The sequence below is a fragment of the Phaenicophaeus curvirostris genome, chromosome 9 (genome assembly GCF_032191515.1).
Source record: "Phaenicophaeus curvirostris isolate KB17595 chromosome 9, BPBGC_Pcur_1.0, whole genome shotgun sequence".
NCBI lineage: Eukaryota > Metazoa > Chordata > Aves > Cuculiformes > Cuculidae > Phaenicophaeus > Phaenicophaeus curvirostris.
In genome coordinates this window covers 11,366,586-11,379,139 of record NC_091400.1, presented here as the reverse complement: position 1 = coordinate 11,379,139, position 12,554 = coordinate 11,366,586, and the positions used below count along the sequence as shown (strand labels likewise).

At 40.0% G+C, this 12,554-nt stretch overlaps 1 protein-coding gene across 6 annotated transcripts in view; it reads right to left on the bottom strand.

The window, feature by feature from the left end:
* WDR11 (WD repeat domain 11) overlaps positions 1-12,554 on the bottom strand; it is a 37,543-nt gene that overhangs the window by 15,286 nt on the left and 9,703 nt on the right. For 3 of the 6 annotated variants that reach the window (XM_069863712.1, XM_069863716.1, XM_069863717.1), the window contains exons 5-16: positions 12,085-12,268; positions 11,719-11,884; positions 10,926-11,040; positions 10,501-10,696; positions 8,531-8,634; positions 7,751-7,930; positions 6,660-6,744; positions 5,661-5,767; positions 3,416-3,491; positions 2,521-2,629; positions 2,085-2,209; positions 1,500-1,647 (exon numbers count right to left, since the gene is read on the bottom strand). In XM_069863712.1, coding sequence (XP_069719813.1) covers positions 1,500-1,647; positions 2,085-2,209; positions 2,521-2,629; positions 3,416-3,491; positions 5,661-5,767; positions 6,660-6,744; positions 7,751-7,930; positions 8,531-8,634; positions 10,501-10,696; positions 10,926-11,040; positions 11,719-11,884; positions 12,085-12,268 — 1,595 coding nt within the window. The remainder of the gene's footprint in view (positions 1-1,499; positions 1,648-2,084; positions 2,210-2,520; positions 2,630-3,415; positions 3,492-5,660; positions 5,768-6,659; positions 6,745-7,750; positions 7,931-8,530; positions 8,635-10,500; positions 10,697-10,925; positions 11,041-11,718; positions 11,885-12,084; positions 12,269-12,554) is intronic. The other 3 variants (XM_069863713.1, XM_069863714.1, XM_069863715.1) reach the window with 3 other exon arrangements.

Below are 12,554 nucleotides of genomic sequence, written 5' to 3'. Positions count from 1 at the left end.
GCACACTGCTGGCTCATATTCAGTCGGCTGTCAACCAACACCCCCAGGTCCCTCTCCTCCAGGCAGCTTTCTAGACAGACTTCTCCTAGTCTGTAGCACTGCATAGGGTTGTTGTGCCCCAAGTGAAGGACCCGGCATTTGGCCTTGTTAAACCTCATGCCATTGGACTCTGCCCAGCGGTCCAGCCTGTTCAGATCCCTTTGCAGAGCCTCCCGACCCTCCAGCAGATCGACACTTCCACCCAGCTTAGTGTCGTCCGCAAACTTGCTAAGGGTGCATTCGATGCCTTCATCCAGGTCATTGATGAAGACATTGAACAGGGCTGGACCCAGCACTGAGCCCTGGGGAACCCCACTTGTCACTGGCCTCCAGCTGGATTTCACACCATTTACCACCACTCTCTGGGCCCGGCCATCCAACCAGTTTTCCACCCAGGAGAGTGTGCGCCTGTCCAGGCCAGAGGCTGACAGTTTCTCAAGCAGAACGCTGTGAGAAACTGTGTCAAAGGCTTTGCTGAAGTCCAGGAAGACCACATCCACAGCCTTTCCCTCATCCAGTAGCCGGGTCACTTTGTCATAGAAGGCGATCAGGTTAGTCTGGCAAGACCTGCCTTTTGTGAACCCATGTTGACTGGGCCTGATCACCCGGTTCTCTTGCATGTGCTTCATGATAGCACTCAAGATCACCTGTTCCATGACTTTCCCTGGCACTGAGGTCAGACTGACGGTTTGGGTTGGAAGTGACCTCAAACTCCATCCAGTCTCACCCCCTGCCATGGGCGGGGACACCTCCCACTGGATCAGGGGCTCCAAGCCCCATCCAACCTGGCCTTGAACTCCTCCAGGGATGGGGCAGCCGACACTGCTCTGGGCAACCTGGGCCAGGGCCTCCCCACCCTCATTGGGAAGAATTTCTTCCTAATGTCCAATCTAAATTTTCCCCCTTCCAATTTAAAGCCATTCCCCCTCATCCTATCACTCCATGACCTTTGAAGAAGTCCCTCTCCAGCTTTCTTGTAGGCCCCCTCTGGTTTGTAAGGCTGATGTAAGGTCTAAATTCTTCAAGAACAACTTAAAGTAAGTTTTGTTTTTAAAATTCACAGAAAAGTGCTCTGGCCCACTCAAGTCCTTATGGTATAAGGCAAAATCCATTAACAGGGCCTGAACCTGTTCCAGTAACACCCTCTCCGCTTTTCAAACTTCTTGCTTATGCTTTACTGAAATTCTTGAAAATATATAATGAAATTTATTCAGAGAGCAAGTGAGGGCCTGGGAAGATTCTAAAAATCATCCATTTCAAGAGAATTTTCAATAGAAAAACTGTAAAAATCCGAAAAGAGAATTGCTACTATTTTTAAGTTGCAACTTTGATTTTATATTTCTAAGCACTGCATTAATCACCACATGGCACTACAATGAGTATCACTAATTTTTTTTTCTGGCAATTGTAGCTAAAAAAAACCCAAAACAAAGTATCAATGACAGAAAACTGGAACTCACATCAGGAGGAATTCTTGCACTGTCTTTTACTGAGTTTCCCTCCACCGTGAGATGATAAACCTGCCCATCAGCACCTGTAAACACAAAGTGCTCTCTGGCAGAGATGTTCTGGCTCAGCTCGGACTTGCTTTCGGCTTCCTGTAACAGGCTTTAAAGAAAACACAATGAGACACAAGCATTTCTTTCTTGGAATTAGAGCTGCAAGGCAAATTCTCCTTAACTAATGCATAGAGGCAGCACAAAAGTGTGTATTTCCTTCAAAACAATTTACCAAACCCAACAGTTAAATCATTTATACACCTGGGGAAACGTCTAGGGGCCAGTAAGAGCTTTATGTCAGGAACCAGGTAACTAATGGACTGCTCCAGACAACCTTGATTTGAAGTACACATGAGCACCATTTCTCTCACTCAGCGGTAAATCAAAGTTCCACATCTAAAAGCTAAAGGGGGGAACCATGAAGTTCCTTTGCCTGGGATGTACTTCAGAATCGGTTCCAAAATATCCCTTTCTATAGGAAAATGGTACATGGTAGAAAAACAACAGCTGGTGTAAAAGACCATTAAAAATCAGTAGGAGAAATACCTGATAACTGAAGATTCCACGCTGCTAACTTCAGTATCGGATGCAACCGTCTGTCGGGCCATGGCCTCCCGGGCCGCTAACTGCTTCTTCCTCAGGCTTTTTAAGTTATGAGAAGGTGACCACTCCTGTGAAATATTGTCCAGGATAAATAGGAAAGACAAATCTTTATTCCCTGAATTTACTGGTGATGTTTCTGTTAATTATAATGATTCAAATGCAGATTGCTTTCTATAAATGTTCCTCCATTACCCAAGGAGCAGACTAGATTTCTCCATCACCACATCCTTTCTTTCTTACCTCCATTTGACGACAGATGAAAACAGATGAGTGAAAGCACTTACCTGCACACCAGAGACACAGCTATAGTCTGCTGCTAAACTGTGATTTTTATACTATCTCAACATATTACATTAAATAAACAGATTTTATTCCTTACCAAAGCAGTCGCTATAGGGAAGTTTTTTGACATTTCTCTGAGCAGAGTGCACGTTCTGACATCCCAGATCTCCAGTGGCTTGTCTTTAAATACTACAGCTAGATACTGCCTAGAACAAAGAAGAGTTTAGTACATCAAAAGTCATCGTTCCATTTTCATTTGAGCATTTTACTTCTCATGTGTACATATCAGCACTCTGGAAACCCTCAAAAACTAAGACAAAGTAGAACAAATTGATTTAGCTCAAATCCCACTCTGAAGGCTGATTTCCTTGTGTTACTCAGGTACAAAAGAGTCTGAAAGAGAGTCCTGAAAGAATGAAGAATTTCTGTCAGGTGGCACTGCTCAGTTATGGTAAAGGAGACAAGGGAAGGGATTCAGAGAAAGCAGCAGCGCCTCTTATTTATCCATATTCAGCCCAGACTGATGGCTGCATGAGATATCAGAAAGACATACTAAGGTCAGATAGAGTTTTCCTCTATTCCAGGCACACCCTACTTTAATGCCAATCTTCTCATTTTAAGTAGGCCTTATGTTACATAAAAGTAAATTAATTCACAACGTAATTGTAGTTTACAAAAATTCTTCAGCACTTTTCTCCACAATATTATTCAAGTGTCAGTTCAGTGAACACAAAAGAACTTAAATATCAACAACTGATCTTGCAGCGTGACTGGATCCTGAAGTGTGTGATGAACTCGACCACAGAATCATTCGCAGCTTTTCCACTTGGAATTAATATTCCAAAATAGATGTTTGCTCTTGATGTTGTTGCACATTTTTCTGTCCACTCTCAAGTGTTTTCTTCCTGGCATTTCTATTATTTCTATTAAGTCACAAGGTTCTTAAAGCTGCACTACAAATATTATGAACTTCATGAGGTTGACTTGCTTACTTCAAATGAGACACCTTGATCATTTCAATGGCTGGTTCATCATTGCCTCGCTCACCACGAAATGCGACACTCCTGCCTAGAACACAAGAAATGACAGGAGGGGAAACAGAAAGTTATTAAACTAAATATAAACATAGAAATAGTTTATAAACTATGCTGTTTACAGAAATGGTTTACAAAGGACACTGAAACATCTCCAAGTGACTTGTCCTACCTCACATTGTTCTTGTCACCGTCCAATTTTTACTGCATTTCAAAGGACTATATGTATGTAAACTTTATTGTCTAACAAAATACATGACCACTGTCAGAGCACAACTGCTAGAATGGATGCACAGCCAACATTACATAAATATGGAGAGTTCAAAGTTATTATTTTCCACTCAAAGTCAATGAGACAAACTCTCTTGGTTCCCCAAAGAAGAAATTAATGAGTATATTTCAAATTTTGTATAAGAAATCAACTCTGCCACAAACTAATGTTATATTTACAAGTCAGAAAGTATTTCCATGGTGAGGTTCCAACTCACTCCACACTTAGCAGTACCATTCTCTCCTTTCCAGCTAAAAGAATAAATCCTAAGAGTTTAAAATCCTATTCCCAACACAATTTTGATACACCCCTACCAAGTATTGCAAAATTAAAGCTGTTCTACACACCACTAAAAGAAATTATGATCTACAAACCCCAGGCTATCACAGCATTTGCTCTGGAAGTTTAATTCTCCTTAGGTTTCAAGGAAGATTCGAGTTTTCCAACTTTAGCCGTGGCTACCCATGGCTAAATTACTTATCTTATGCCAATTAGGTGAATAAATCTTGTTATCAACAGTGCTAGTTAGAGCTCTCATGTCAGAGGCCAACCCACAGGAAATCTTTCAGCTCTTATTTTCTCCATTAGCAGTCGAACACCTTGGGAATTTTCTTCATTATCATTGCTCAGAAACATAAATGAGAACTTTGTCAAAGTGTTCATGCTGTAGATACAAATCAGTACTCTTTTCCTAGCCCTAAAACCAAAATTTGAGCTAATCAGTGATGAAAGAACCAACAATCAAACAGTTAAGCAGTTATGCCTTTCTTGTAAGCTTTAGAAGAGGAAAGAAAACATCTTTTAAGCAAACGATATGCTAATGTCTCAGGTATTCAGACTTACTCGGAACTTGGCAATACTGTGGCAATACCGAGCTTTTTATCACTTATATTTAGAAATGTTTCCACACTGATTTACAAGCTGAGTGAAATACCAAAAATGCCATTTTATATTAAATGAATTTGACAAAGTTCATGTCTTTTCTGGTTAACAAGTTAACAAAAGAAATTATCTGGAAAAAAATATTACACTATTGTCATGTTAAAAGCACAGACAATTTGTGCAGCACCCCAGAAATACAAAGATGGAATCTTTTCCATAAGCTTAGAAAACTACTTTATGCTACATAAAGCAATTCAGAATTAGCCATGTGTTATGAGACTCAGGCTCTTCAATTAAATTAAATGACTCCAGGTTTTCACATTCAAACATAATTCAACATGATTGAAGCGCTTCCTATTTTGGGCCCGCTGATCTCTTAAATTACATCTCCTAGCATTGTGCAAACACTAAACTCAATCACAAATGCTGACATCCGTTATATGGCCAGAGTAGTTGAAACACACACATAATTTGACTGTTAGTTTTGCTATCAACTATTTTGTTTTAAAAAGGGTTTTATGTTTTAACTCTTCCAACTCTATAAAAGCTCCCTCTTTTATTATTAAAATACCCATTTCACACTCATACGCACACAAAATGTGACCACATGCCTGGCCTACCCTGAAGAACACTGCTGATGATGATGCTTGCCACAACAGATGCTTGAACCCAGTTTCAGGTGCACACAGAACACTGGGAATAGACTCTTACAAAACACATTTGGAAGAACATGCATTTTGTCCACACGGTACACCAATAAACCCCAGGCTGTGTGAATGCTCCTAACCCTCCTGCTGACACATATTCCTTCTTTTAATAAGCACAAGCCACAGAATCTCTGCAAAGGAGTTGTTTCAGGGCTCTCTGTACAGCGCCAGGTGGAACACATTGCGTGGCTTCACGAGGACAGAAGAGCAGAACCCACCAAAACTCCTCTTTGTTATTTTACTTTTGTGACAACAGAAGGGAAAAAAACAGTAGCGAGAAGTTGTTTGCCACTCTCCAGCAGATCTGCCAGCCCCTCACACCAATTTCTCAGAGAACACCCACCTGTTGGTAGGTCCACCAGCTGCAGCTCGTTCCTCACCAGCCCCAGGTTGTTGGGTGTGGACGTGGCAAAGGAAATGAACCCAGTCAAGCTAATCCACTCGATTCCCCTGTCACCAGAAGAGAGCGCATGGAGAATATTAGACAAAATATTCAAAAGGATACAAAATACCCTGGACAGAAGGGCAATCAGGTTTTTTTTGGAGTAGATTCAAAGTAAGTTTCCATTACGTACTCTTAGAGCATTCTGTTCTCAGTCACGTGGGCCTTCCTTGCCTTTTTTGTAGAAGGAACAATAAAATGAAGACCCTAAACTGATGAAGGTTTCATAGCACAACTCTGATAGAAATTTTTACTAATATTACTATGAAAAATAAACACTTACTTTTCCCCACTTATATCTGTCTGGAAACACGTATCCAGCAAGCACCACCTTGCACCTCTTTACCATAAGTTACCCAAAGATCATGTGCATACAAATATACAGTACAGGAGCTTTAAAATTTACTCAACAAACACTGAGCCCTTTATTCAGTCTTTAACATCTTTTAATGATATAGTTATTCTTACATCAGTTACGACTAAAACTGTCGCAACAGCAATTTTGGCCTCAAGGGAGCAAAGTAAATGAACCTTTGTGTACAAAACAGATTGCAAAGGACACGATCTGTAAGTCATGACAGTTAAATAAAGAAGACACTGTAATAAAGTTTCTTGTCCTAAAAAGATTTCTCTGTATTACAATGCACTGAAGAAAATGGAAGTGGTTGATACACATCATTTGACAATTCAAATCTTAAGTTCAATGGAATTTTTACTATAATTTTGACAGTTTCTTACTGCTTACGCATAGCAAGGATACTGTGAGTGCAGATTACAAACGGGTAATTTTCCTGAGCACCATAAACAAAAAAACAAGACCCCCACATTGCTGGTACAGCATTAGTCAGATGCTTTAGTGTTTCTCTCCCAGAAGGATTATAGTAGGAATTAAAATCTTACTTGACTTCACAGGAATGGATGCTTAACTCCTTGTGTAAGATTCCACTTGTAAGATGAAACACCAGAACAGAGCCATTACTTGTTCCTATAAAAAGGGATTTTTAAAAAAATAGAGAGAGAGACCTCTCTAATACTTCTCTTCAATGCTTTAGTGAAAATACAGGATTTACAACTATTTTCTCTTTTTCCTTTTTTTTTTTGACACCTGTAACTTATATTTTACAGTTTCAGAAAAGGTATTTTGATTTTTAGCACTTTAATCCCGAATATTAAACCCCCCAAGGTTCTCTGCAGCCAGAGACATCTGTTTGGATCAAGCCAGTTTTCTGAACCTAATGGTACAGCTGTTGAAAAATCTTCTTGCGTTTTCACAACCCAGGCAGGTGCAGGAGAAAGGAACATTTGGTTTTGGTTTGATTACTCAAGATGAGTAAATGCCTCAAGGAAGAGCAGTAACTCTTATGCACCAGTAATCCCAGTGGGATTACAATTACAAATCAATAATTTAGCAGCTATTGGCTTTAATTAGATCAAAACCCTTCCGAAACACCAAAAGTTACAATTTTCTATTAGACGGACATACTTGCTCTCTTTTTTCTTTATACTTACATGAACTCAAAAGCCCCATCCAACCTGGCCTTGAACACCTCCAGGGATGGGGCAGCCACCACTGCTCTGGGCAACCTGGGCGAGCGTCTCCCCACCATCACGGCGAAACATTTCTTCCTAAGATCTCAACTCAATCTCCCCTCTTTCAGCTGAAAATCATTCAACTCCCTCAGCCTGGCCTCATACGGGAAGTGCTCCAGCCTTCTAATCATCTCTGTGGCCTCCTCTGGATTCACGCTAACTCACCCAAGTCTAACAGGTTGCACAAGTTGTCCAGAGAAATCACAGATGCCGCATCCCTGGAACTTTAAGGCCAGGTTGAATGGGGTTTTGAGTAACTTGATCCAGTGGGAGGTGTCCATGCCTATGGCAGGGGGGCGGAAACAGATGGGCTTTATGTCCTTTCCAAGCCAAACCACACCACTCTGATTCTGTGATTCTATTATTTTCAGAGCAACCAATGAACTACTCAAGATACTCACCAACAGCAAGGATCGGCTCATACTGTTTAATATTTTTGGTCGTGAGAGGCGGGCACATGCGGATAACAAAGGGGGGCAAAGGAAGTCCTGAAAGAAGCCCAGTCAGCAGAAACTTGAGGTGCACTTCTTGCATAAAAGAACCTTTTAATTGGTCTTCTCCAGCAACTGTGCCTTGCCCTGCTTAAAAATTAAAGCTCTTGTCAGCATCCATTTTTAATCTGTGATGTTATAGAAAGCTACCAGACACAGAATAAAAAACCCAAATAAACTAACATATCTATTAGCAATGTTTATTTACAGAGGCATTCCTTCCTGTTGAACTCTGTAGGGTAAAACATGTTAGAAGATCACATTTCAGGTTATTTCTCCAATACAAGCCTTCTTTCCTAACACTAAGAAGTAAAAAAGCATAAAAAGGAAGGAAGAGGGGGAAAAAGTAAGTGCAAGTACTTCAGTCTTCTCCCCAAATTTGAGGTCAGTTTAAATTCTCCTTATCCATTTAAGATTACTTTTACAAAATTGAGGACTTCTGGCCAACAGCCACTTTAAATTACTTTTTTTCCTTCCCTCAGAGACCCCAAGCTTTGAACATTGGTCCTCACATAAAATCCTCAAAAAGATTAATGTTATTTATTTAGCAAATAGAAATTCTTTTCTTTCAGAATTACCATTTAAGTTGAATAGAAAATAACTCTAATAGTTCTTGAGTAAGCTAAGACGTACAACGATTCCAAGATTCTAGATGTGAGTAGCAGCAGTATTAGCAAAAGCAATTCTTACCAATCATGTTGTCCAATGAGAGGTCTGGAAGTTTGTTTGAGAATGATCCCACGGGGATTCCACAGAATGACACTGGGGAATACAAAGGTGACGCACTGGAACTGCTGGAAAAGGAGTGAAAACAAGTTCCTAATGCAGATTGGATTGCCTGCTGGCCTAGGTCCCTGTTTTTGTATCCTTCCCAGGTGTTCTTTCAGTATTCCCAATTCCTGTGACTTGTGGAATACTTTCAGAAGGTTATTCTCAACATCAGCTTCCATGAAAAACTCTACTGGGAGACAATGCACACGGAGACACATGCTTTGAAATAGCTCTAATCTTCCTTACCGAGATGCATACATAACAGTGGAACAGACGGATGTATCTCCTGTTCTGAAGCTCACCTGAGCACTGAATGGAAGCTTTTCAATATATTGTGTATTCTTATGTTATGTTAATGAATAGAGCTAAGGAACAATCATCAATATTCCAACATTTATGAACAGATTACCAAACACGGGGAACGTTTCTTGTTAACCTGCATAAACTTCTTCGACAAGTTCCAGACGGCGAAACCCACAGCTGAAGCAATGCCTTTCATCTAAATGTATGAAATACGATTGCTACTGCAGATAGAAGTTACAACACAACCTTACTGTGTTACCTAAGTGTACGGCCTTGTGAGATACAGCTGCATCAGGTTTCAGTGTTACCTTATCCCCAGTGACTGTGACTGGGTTCCAGCACAATCCCCATCTAAAAGGGACTCAGCCCCTGCAGCCTCGGCATTCGGGGCTGGCTGGGCCAAGGACAGGTCTATCTCATAAGCAAAGACCAAAGACTGCTGACTGTACCCAGCTGTATGCAAGAAATGAGGTTTAAGGCATGTAAAAAGCCTTTACTTTTTCTTTCAACCTCACTTTAACAGATTGAGTTGAAATTTTAATTAAGACCATCAAATCCAAGAAGATCAAGAGCTAATGGAGGTAGACTCCTTCAAATCCATTCCAGACTCTGTGCCAACTAGAAATACACTTTACCTCTCAGTACAATCCAACTATATCCAGAATCCTCTGGCTCAGCGGTTCTTATTATCACTTTTTTCTTGGTTATCTATATAATCATGATAAAAATCAGTCTTTTAGAAATAAATCTAAGAATCCAAGAAGCAAAACCCGGAAAAATATGGATCCTAAACAGCTCTCTTGGACAGGCATCACAAAGAATCCATTTAACAGTACTTTCGACAACACCAAGAATAAAAACATTAAATCATTGACAACAAAAGTATCTATGTAGAAAATCTAGTACTTCCGACATTAAAAGTGCGCTGAGAATCTTGTATCTCTTTTATGGAACTACATTTATACTTTATTTAATAGTATTCTAAATGTTTATTGCTGCAGAATGACCTTAATGCACTTAATGTTTAAAGAACTCTGCTCCTTCCAATCGTATTTTTACAGACTGTTCAAAACCTAAAACTCCAAAGACTTTGTTTATAAAAATACGGCTTATATCATCGTATTCAAGGCCACCTGCTGTGCAGCCTTATACTGCTTTGGGTTAAATTCACACAAACCTAGCAAAAAACCTTCCCCCTAATCCTTTCCAGATGCACTTTGAAGTCCTTTCATACGATATAAAGTCAGGGATTCACTACTGAAGAAAATTCTATAGTGAAAGAAAGTTATATGAGAAGAAAATGTTTCCCTCAAAATAATGTGAACGTTCGCTCCTATCCTTTGTTCCCTTATTTCAACCACTTAGCATGGTACGATTTTTATAAAGAAAGAAGAGTAAATACAGTTCCTTCACTTCCCCAAAGTAAGGGAATGAATCTATTCAGATGATGTTTTTGTTTCTTCTTCCTTTCATTCATACACATCCAGCACATGTCACACAGCCACACGCACAAGGACATCACCGCTGCTTCTAGGGTATAATCACACACCACTTATCAATGTAAAAGGAGGAATGAATCCCATTACCTGTTCCGCACATTTCTGCCCAAAACACTGGATTTTAATTCCCAGATCATGACTCTGCCATCGCTGACTATGAGAGCTGCCGAATTCTCGTTTACAGGGCAACAAACCATGCTGAAGGGTCGAACGGTTTTAGTCACCCTGATTGCATCGCATTGACTTCTTAAATCATAAACCAGCTCCTGAATCGGGTCTGGATCTGCAACAGCAACGTCCCACAACAGAAAAACAGTGAGAAAAGTAAACAGTGAGAAAAGTGATCAATGAGCATAAACTGAAATTTAAATTTGATGCATAAGAAAAAAAAAAATCACTAGAAGGGCTATAGCTTACCACCCTGTAGGAGGCATGATGGTTAATATTGTTGTTAAATTATTAAATAAAATGTCTCCAAGTTCATTTCTGGACCCTGTTGATGTAAATCTTACCTGGCTCTTCATTTGGAGTTCCAGTTATACTGCAGCTGGATCTGCGAACTCTTAATGTTATACAACCATTCTCATGCAGGCAAAACAAGCCATCACGCTGAAAACATGGGATTACCTGGGTAAAGAGATATCACATTACACTGGGGTATTAAAATTTTATTTTTTGAGAAGTGCCCTGGCATATCCTGACGCAAAAGAGAGCCACTGAAAATGCTACCTGTAATGTAACATTGCAGTGAATCTCTTTACCTGCAGTATTTGTGTCTAAGGAAGCCAATTAATCTGAGAAATGCATTGGTAGTTTTTGATCGAATTGTTTGCTGGTTTGGGTCTCTATTTTTCTAAACAGTAACATGCTCACACACATTCTTTCTTTTTAGCTGTCACTTTTAAAGCACAACTTTCTTTTTTGGTAGCAGAATCCACAATAACAAGAGAATAAAGATGCTTCAATGATACCTCGGACTGGACTTAGCTGTCAAATGAAGCAAAGATGCTCAGAATGAGTATTAAATTGTGTGTAAGCATCTTTACCACCAGAGAAGGAAACCTCCTTTTCCCACAATGCTATTTCCACACTGACTTTTCTAACTCTGCAAAATGAAGTGGGTTTGCTGCAACTTCAGAAGACTAAGTCAACCAACCCTTGGTTCAGAGGACATTTCTCTCCCTGGTGAGGTAACTCCTTTTCACCCCCTAGAACGAATCAAAACGCTGCTTTCTGTGCGTCAGGAACCTAGGTATGATCTTAACAGACTCCTGTGATGACAGAAACCAATCTAATTTTCATTACCTGCAGGAATGGCGCGCCTGTTCTTTCAATTGCAATCACCCCCACTGTCTGGTTCACTTCCAAGTCAAGAATCAGAATTTCTCTGGGGTACAGTAACAGCATGTAGTTTTGTTTGGAAGGCAAATAGGACAACTGAAGGCAGTCATTGAGTGTTACAGACTCAGCACTGTAAAATATCAGATACACGCTTTAACCAAGTTCAGTACCAACAAATACCTCAAGTTCAAAATAAAGTTAACAGTACAAATGTGCCTACACCAATCAATTCATTTTTTTAAAACTAATTCTCTTACAGACTTTAATCTAGTTATATCCATAAAATATATGTGTATAAACTTTACCTGAGAAGAAATATTTGCCACCTACCTTGGTTTTTCATTACTGATTAAGATTTTCACTTTATCAAGGGCCTTTTTGGCACCGGTAGCAGCAGCCAGCTTGTGAGAAGGGCTGGAATGTGGACTAGAGATGTAAACTTTCTTCCCTGAGCTGGCAGGAGGTTTGGAAGGAGAGAAGTCAGAGATGAACACTATTCCTTCGCTGGTGAGCACTGTACCAAGAAAAACAGGTTTTACCATAGCAAAATTTAACTGCGATTTGATTGTGGTGTTCCACTTTAACGGAATTTTGGTGGTAAGAAATGCTATTAACTCTAATAACACTGCATTAGAAAGAAAACTCGTAATACTAGACAACGGGCACCTTCTACTGAAAGTGCGGCAGATGGTCCAGTACAACTAACTATAGGCACAAAACTCAATGTTTCAAAATCACGTCCCTACTAAAAAAAACACTGTGGGGATTATGGGCAGAAACCTCTTGCTTCTTCAGTACAG